General features: G+C 45.1%; 1 protein-coding gene across 1 annotated transcript; it reads right to left on the reverse strand.

Moving 5' to 3' along the window:
• Nucleotides 1-790: 790 nt before the first annotated feature.
• RPL14 (ribosomal protein L14) lies at nucleotides 791-4,278 on the reverse strand. The gene is made up of 6 exons (XM_075053473.1): nucleotides 4,196-4,278; nucleotides 3,593-3,694; nucleotides 2,756-2,850; nucleotides 1,954-2,053; nucleotides 1,527-1,580; nucleotides 791-963 (listed from the first exon to the last, which is right to left on the reverse strand). The coding sequence occupies exons 1-6, from the start codon at nucleotides 4,274-4,276 to the stop codon at nucleotides 814-816; spliced, it is 582 nt and encodes a 193-aa protein (XP_074909574.1). The 5' UTR covers nucleotides 4,277-4,278; the 3' UTR covers nucleotides 791-813.
• Nucleotides 4,279-7,857: the final 3,579 nt, after the last annotated feature.

Here is a 7,857-nt window from a genome sequence, read left to right on the forward strand (position 1 = left end):
ATTTGACAATATATTTAAAGGTCTTACAACCTTCATTTTTTAAAATATATATTCTCCCTCATTGTATATTTGACTGTAAAAATAATTTGCTTTTCAATTACCAGAGATGTCAGACTTTCACAATTTCTTCATTCAATATGAAGAAAATGTATCCCCTGCTAACAAACTACACAGGGGAAAACACAGGAGAAGATGGATGCTGACACTGAGATATGAAAACATTATTGTATAGTGCAAAGACTAAATTAAGCACTTCAGTGTTTCAGATGGATTGACTAATTTTTAGGTCATGCCCCCTTTTACTTAATAGTTTTGATTAAACAGCAGGAATTATACACTGCACCGTTTAAGGAACTGTAATTAGGCTCAGGTCTATGACATGAACTCTTAACTTTAAACATTCTGAAAAGCAAGCAACTTAAACACAAGTCACCAATTTCCATCTTGTTAACACATCACAAATCATTGTAACTGCGCTTTACAGGACAACGGTGGTGTTAGACATCTGAAATATGTAAGTATTCCAGGTCACTACTTAAAGAATGGTGGAAGTTTTTTTAGATTGGTATTGTGTATAGAGTACTGAGCATAGTCTGTATGGTCAACTTCACAGAATGTGATAAAAACGTTTCTGTGTGTTCCTGGGAAACACTAAAACCCAATACTTGGACATTAATAAATGGGACGGACAACAATTCTTGGTCAGAAGCAAAAGTGAACTTAAGATTACAATTCAAATCAAATGTTTAACCATTTGTTAATTTTCAAGAATCAGAACAAGGACACAAAGTCATACATAACTAGAAGTTCATTTTATTTCTGCGCCTTCTGTGCCTTCGGCGCCTTCTCGGACTTTGGTGCCTTTTCTGACTTCGGCACCTTCTCTGACTTCTCTGGTTTCTTGCCCTTTTTAGAAGACATCTTCTGGAGCTTCTTCATTTCGTGCTTGATAATCCTGTTTCTCTGTAAAAGAGGAAAATATTTACTATTCCTCAGAATGAAAATAGCAACAGCTCAAATACTGTGCCTTAATTTAAATTCTAAGCTTTCAGATTCTGCCCTTTTTGATAACCACCCTTTGCTAACCAATTATATTTATATCATATAGTCAAAAGATTTACCACATATTACATTTAAAATGCCAAATTCCATCTAAAACTGTTCTGATCTACCAAGTGGACAACATCTTTCTGGCAGGTAACTTGGGCACCCCAATACTTCATGCGTAATGACTTTCATTATAGAATGAAATACTAACAGCAGCCCATCAAGAGTATCTGATTTCATCAGCAGGTAATTCCTTCCTCAGCTGTAACTTTGAGGACTGACACACAGATCATGTGGGTTCAAGTTTGATCAAATACTGAAGCCGTGGCCAAAGCAGCACGAAAAATTCAAGGCATTCACATACTTTGTGTTGCTCCATAACCCAAGCCATCTATAAAAAGCTACTAACATCTGTATGTGACTCTAAAGTGAAAGCTACAAGCATCAATCCTGTAAAGAAGTGACAATCAAACACTCACCATTTTCTTTGCTTTCATAACCTTGTAGCGATCAAAGTCAGTCATTTTGGCTTTCTGTTTGAAAAGAAGCAGTTATGAGGCTCTGATACATATCCAAGTAGTAAAACTCAGTGTTACAAAGCATTCCACTAGTAACTGATCATCTCCAAATTAGGTTTAGCTGCACATCTAGAACCAGTTCCCTATTTAAGGCCTTTGCTGGGAAGTGATGGTGCAGGAAAAAAGGTGGTTATAGAAATGACTGAACAAAACCCCATTTACTGTCAAAATACAAGAAGTTGAAGCTGATAGGTAGCAACTTTTAAAAATCTATGCCTTGTCTATCTTTAATCTTAGCCTGCAATTGAAAACACATGGTCAGCCTACACCTAGTTTTAATAAGCAGAAGCAGTACAATGTTTATTACTCATCTAGTGAAAAACTGTACCTTTTCTCGGGCTTCAATCTTCTTTGCCCATCTTGTCGCTGCCCATTTTTCATTTATATTTTCCTTTTCCCAGGCAAGTCGCACACACTTCTGACGAGCACTGCATTAGAATAGTCATGAAATTATATTCACAATCTTTATAGTAAAAGGTTCTCTCTGATGCTGGCCCACAAGGGAAGATCACCCTTCTACATTACTTCACTTACTTTAAGTCGATGCCACATACATCTCTGTGGCCTAATTAACACTTTGTTGTGTAAATGCTTTGCTAGGATGACAGATGAGCGACTCCAAGAGGCATACTCATGCACTATTGCTAGAACTGCTTCAGAATCAGAAAGACAGCAAATTTTATTCCTAAATTACAGAATATCATATAGTAACTAAGCTAAAGAGAACAGAGTGAGTTCAGCCTCCTGCAATTTCAGTGTAATTCTGTAGGCAGGGAACATATTTAATGTCTGAAGGTGATCTAAGCAGCCGCAAAAGCAAAGCTGCACAGTATTTACTCCAACTGCTTCCCCCCACACCATTCACCCCACAACTATCTGCAAGTTGCCTAGGCCAGTGTGCTATTTCTTTTGCTCCTAAACAGCAGTTATCAGCCAATATCGGTAACGAAAACATAAACGTATTCAATGACAGTAACACCATCGGCCAAATTTTTTACTGTGCACACATGTTAATCCATTGACTTAATGTTGTATGAACTTTCTAGATTTAGGAAGCATCAGATCACATAATTCAGTCATCAAGTGACAGCACATTTTTTACACAGGTCAAAAAAATGCCAACAACTCACCTGTGTGGGAACTTGAGTACAAAATCAGTCAGCTGCATGCACTTGAAGGGCATAGCCTGCCTTCTGACACCACTGCAGGGGCCATCAACTAGTGCCTGAAAAAGGAAAACAAATGGGGGGGGGGGGTTAGCAGTTTTCCCATCATACTTGATTTAGACAGCAGCTTCTTAATAATGTATGAACAGTATCTTGACAACAATGCTCCAAGATTGAAATGAATGTTATGCAGACAAAACCCGAGATTGTTAAGTCTTGTGTACACAACCCAAACTTGACAGAAAGAGTTTTGAAGGCCTGCCTTTGGAAAAAAACAAACCTAACTTTAAAAAAAAGCACAGAGAACTAAGATGACATACTTCATTTTTTTCTTGCAGAAGGTGTTCCTGTCCATGGCAGGGGGGTCGGAACTAGATGATCTTTAAGGTCCCTTCCAACCCAAACCATTCTGTGATTCTATGACCTTTCTTTTTTTTTTTTTTTTTGAGCTTTTTCAGGAACATTAAGTGAAAAGAGTCCCCTAGCCCAAACATTTTCTTTAAACATACATTAGTGTCATTCCATTCCTAAGTTTTAGACTCCAGCTGACATCACTCGTCCACTTCTACTCCAAGGAAACACAGCAGAGAGGAGAATATATCACTTACCAGCAAAGAAACCTTGCTACTGAAAGCTTCAAATACAACAACAGCTGCTAAAAATCCCAACTTTTTACCAATTGCTTATGTCCTCGAAAAATCTATTCACAGAAAATTTCCTTTAAAATCGATACACTCAGTCTTACTGCACAAGCTTCTGCTAAGATGGAAAGAAAACAAAGGTACAGTGCCCTTAGCTTACCCTATTTTGGTCAATAACATCCACAATGGCCACCAGCTTGCCGGCATGCGGCCCAAAGGAAATGAAGGCAACTCTGCCGATCTCGACGAAGCGTTTGAACACCTGGGAGCAGTAAGAATTGACAGGAATTAGACGAAACCACACCTAAGGCCACTGCTAGATTCAAGGCTCTCACAGCCTTTGAAGCAAGCCCCCATGCTTTCGAACTGCACAAAATCCCTTCGCCTGAGGGAAGGGCCCACGCTAACACCCTCAACTGCTTCTTGCGGGCCCCGGCCCCGCGCGGAGGCCGCGGGCAGGCGGAGGAAGCAGCGCCGGGCAGAAGCAGAGAGCCCCGCGGGCCGCAAAGAGCCAGGCGCTGGCCTCCGAACAGGGCCCTGCCCGACGCCCGGCCGCGCCCGCCCGACGGCCGCACGCGGGGCCGGGGCCGGGACGCGGACGCGGGCCGACCCAGCACAGGTGAGGCGGCCGCGGCTTTCCCCACCCCGGCGCCCGGCTAGGCACAGGGAGACACAGGCGGCGCGACACAAGCAGGGAGGCAGGACGCGGGGAGACCCCCGTAGCGCCGGGCCGCGGAGGCGCCGGCCGCCCGCCCGCACGTACCATGATGGCCGCCGCCGAGCAGAAAGGGAGGGCCCGTCCCGGGGGCGGCCGGAAACCGCCCCTGAGCCGGCGACTGCGCATGCGCGGAGGCGGGGCCGGCGGGGCGCCTGGGCGGAGTGCGCGTGCGCCGGGCGCCTCGGGGCCGGCGGCCTGCCAGTACGCATGCGCGCCAGAGGGAGCCGCGTGGAGCCGGCGGGTGTGCCTCTCTGCGCGCGTGCGTGCCGGGAGGGCGGGGCGGGGCGGGCGCCCTCTCCACCGCGCGTGCGCGGGGCGGGGCGTGGGAGCCCGCCCGTGGGTGCGGGCGCTGCCCGAAGCCGGTCCCGCTGTCTCATATCGGCGAGCTGCGGTTCCTCCCGAGCTCGGGGCGGGGGGTGAGGACGGCCTCGGTGCTCCGAGCCGGCCGCTGGCCCCGTGCTGCGGAGCGCGGCTTTGGTTCCAGCCCCGGAGAGAGAGCGGCCCGGTGGGAGAAGGCTGCTGGAGAGGACAGCACCTCCAGGGGCCGTGTCCGCGCTGTGGCAAAGCTGGCGGGCTTGCCTTGGAGCTCGGGAGAAAGTGGGCAGGGCACAGCCAACGCGCTCCGAGGCAGCTTCTCAAAATCACCCTCCTCTTCGAAAGGCAGAACGTTGTAATGAGGGGAGGAGTAAAAAACACACCGAGACTGCGCGCGGGTTTTCGTATCGCAGTGCAGAACTGGCCCCTGATTCGAAAGAGCAGCTTGGCAGTACGCAAGGCAGTGCTCTGGATACGACACAACGAAGGCAAAAAGGGCTTGGGAAGGAGGAGGGAGGAGTACACTTTCAGAACAAAACTCCTAGGGAGGGTAAAACCAGCATTATAATTCAGCTTAGTAGGTGATGCCACCTGATGGTGAAAAGTTTGTAGTTCGAAAGCAAACAAAAGGAACATTTAATTGGCTCAGCATTATATGCACCGCAGTACGGAGGGACAGGTAGCACTCTGTATGCAGAAGTCGAGCGTCTGGCCTGTGCTCTTAATGGTGGGCGAGTGACCTCCTACAGCGCTGGCAGAAGGCGTCACACTAGCGCTGGTGTCACAGATGCACACGTGCGCTGCCAGAAGAACGTGTTTGTTCGTTCTTGGACCGTGTTATCTCCGAGCTCCAGAGACAAGCATGGGGACTGCTCTTATTTTTAATTCCCTGGTACCTATTGCCACGTGAATGACATTTCCTAGAGAGCAAAGACACAGTGCGAGCACTTCGCAGTGCATACGGGACAGACCTTTCCAACCTCAAGCAGAGCTGCAGAGACAGTGTGCCGGGCGGAGAGACGTTCCACCGCACGCCCAGCCAAAGAGCACCCTCGCAACGCTGCAGGAGCCCAGCCTGGTGTTTTACCCTGAGCTCCCCGTAGCCCTCACGCAAGAACATGCCACTCTGCCAAGCGGCACTGCTGCCAAGGGAAGGCAGGGTGTTGGGTGCCCTTCAGACCATCAGGGCATGGCAGAAAAGCTCCGTGGGTGAGCGTCAGTTCACTGGGCTGGCTTTGATGGACACACAACAAGATAATGACATGCACGTGGATCACGTTTTGCAGGATTTTCGCTCACCTAAACGTCAGCCAAAACATTTGCTATGAGAAGAAAAGCTTTAAGAGTAGCAAAACGTACTGCAGAGCACTGCTGGAAAATAGATCTGACCTTCATTCTTCCGGCTCTTCTGTCAAAAATGGAATGAAACATCCCAATTTAGCAGTCTAAAGCATAGTTTGTACAGTTTTACAATAAAAGAGAGCAAGTAAAAAAATGCACTTAAGCAGTTTTAAATGGTGTAGATACTTTATGCAAGTGCCCAGGGAATGGATCATTAAAATGTTAATGAGCACTTAACTCCATCAGGTATTTTTGAAAGTACCATCCAGAATACCATTATAGCAATATTATTTTACTGTGCTTTACAACAGTAATATATTAATACATGTATTAAACCAGTCATATTTAAACATGTTCTAGGTTGAGTCAGTAAAAGGTGATGGCTTTTGGATTCTTTCATTTTGCAGTGATTTGGAAAAGCAGTATTTTTCATTTTCTTCATTTGATCTAACATTACTCTCCAGTACTACTTAAGAGGAAGGAAGGGAGGTTACCTAAAATCTTGGTCTTTTTAATGACCTTTGCATGTTTTATGGCAGAGATACTCAAATGTCACTAGTGACTGCACTGATGACTTACTGAGTATGTGAGGGTTGCATCTGTTCTACATAACTTGCATGCATGCATTTCTGCATCTGTTAAGATCATAAACAACTGGATGAGGCATCATAAAAAACATGAAACTTGCGCTGTGCCTTAGCATCAAACACTGAAAACAATTCAGGACTTAAAAACATTTTTTCCCATGAATACACTTTTAAATTAAAACATACACTAGGCCTGCACAAATGTTGCTGTCCTGGTTTCAGCTGGGATAGAGTTAACTGTCTTCCTAGTAGCTGGTACAGAGCTATGTTTTGAGTTCAGTATGGGAAGAATGTTGATAACACACTGATGTTTTCAGTTGTTGCTCAGTAGTGTTTAGACTATAGTCAAGGATTTTTCAGCTTCTCATCCCCAGCCAGTGAGAAAGCTGGAGGGGCACAAGAAGTTGGCACAGGACACAGCCAGGGCACCTGACCCAAACTGGCCAATGGTGTATTCCATACCATGGGATGTCCCATCTAGTTTAGGAACTAGGAAGGGGGAGTGGGGAATCGCCCCTCGGGGAATAGCTGGGTGTCGGTCGGTGGGTGGTGAGCAATTGCCCTGCGCATCATTTGTATGTTCCAATCCTATTACTATTGCTGTTGTCATTTTATTAGTGTTATCATTATCATTATTAGTTTCTTCTTTTCTGTTCTATTAAACCGTTCTTATCTCAACCCATGGGTTTTACTTCTTTTCCTAATTTTCTCCCAAATCCCACTGGGTGGGGAGTGAGCGGCTGTGTGGTGCTTTGCTGGCTGGGGTTAAACCACGACAGTTGCTGAGCAAATAACTAGATACTGTCTTCCTCTTACTACACAGAAAAACACTCAAATTATGTACAGGTGAGCACTTTTTGTGATACACAGACTTCACTGCCATCCAAGTGAACACACATTGTTCCTGAAATAATTGAATTTAAAAATTGAATAAAAACTCCCCAAATTTGGGTATGGTAGACTACCATACTCAGCGTTGTTAACTTTTCTGTCCTCTAAACTGATCTTATCAATGCTGAATCATGCCATGCAGTACAAGTTACTGTTTTCTTCTGCCAAGTTTGCATATTGCTTTAGGAGAAGTTTGTCACTCCACCCCCCCCTTGAGAAACGTCCATATGCATTCCATTTCTCATCTCTTTCTTCTGGTGGATTAATTTCTTGCTGCTTCTCCATAGATGAGGATTTTCATATTACATAATCCTGTCCCTATTCCTAATGCCCAACAGTTCTTTTTCTAACGAATCTGTATCTCAATCAACTGCCTGTGATAACTGGGAATTGCTGCTTCTCTTTGGCACATAAGCTTTCAGGTTGACATTATGGCAGTGAACCTGAAAGAAGCCCTATAAAGTGTCAGTGTCCCTGAGTGAAACATTAACAGTGTTTAAAAGTAGAAGTTGTTTATATGTGTTTATAAGTGTTGTGTAAATATATATATAAAAAACCAAAACAAAACAACAA

Source organism: Buteo buteo, chromosome 2 (genome assembly GCF_964188355.1).
Source record: "Buteo buteo chromosome 2, bButBut1.hap1.1, whole genome shotgun sequence".
Taxonomy (NCBI): Eukaryota; Metazoa; Chordata; class Aves; order Accipitriformes; family Accipitridae; genus Buteo; species Buteo buteo.

Bases quoted from the DNA above. Each gene is read 5' to 3' on its own strand.
- RPL14 (XM_075053473.1), bottom strand. From the start codon at position 4,276: ATGCGCAGTCGCCGGCTCAGGGGCGGTTTCCGGCCGCCCCCGGGACGG. The intron at 2,851-3,592 runs GTAAGCTAAGGG...TTCCTTTTTCAG, and splicing joins ATGTTATTGACCAAAATAGG to GCACTAGTTGATGGCCCCTG. The intron at 964-1,526 runs GTGAGTGTTTGA...CCTCTTTTACAG, and splicing joins TTATGAAAGCAAAGAAAATG to AGAAACAGGATTATCAAGCA.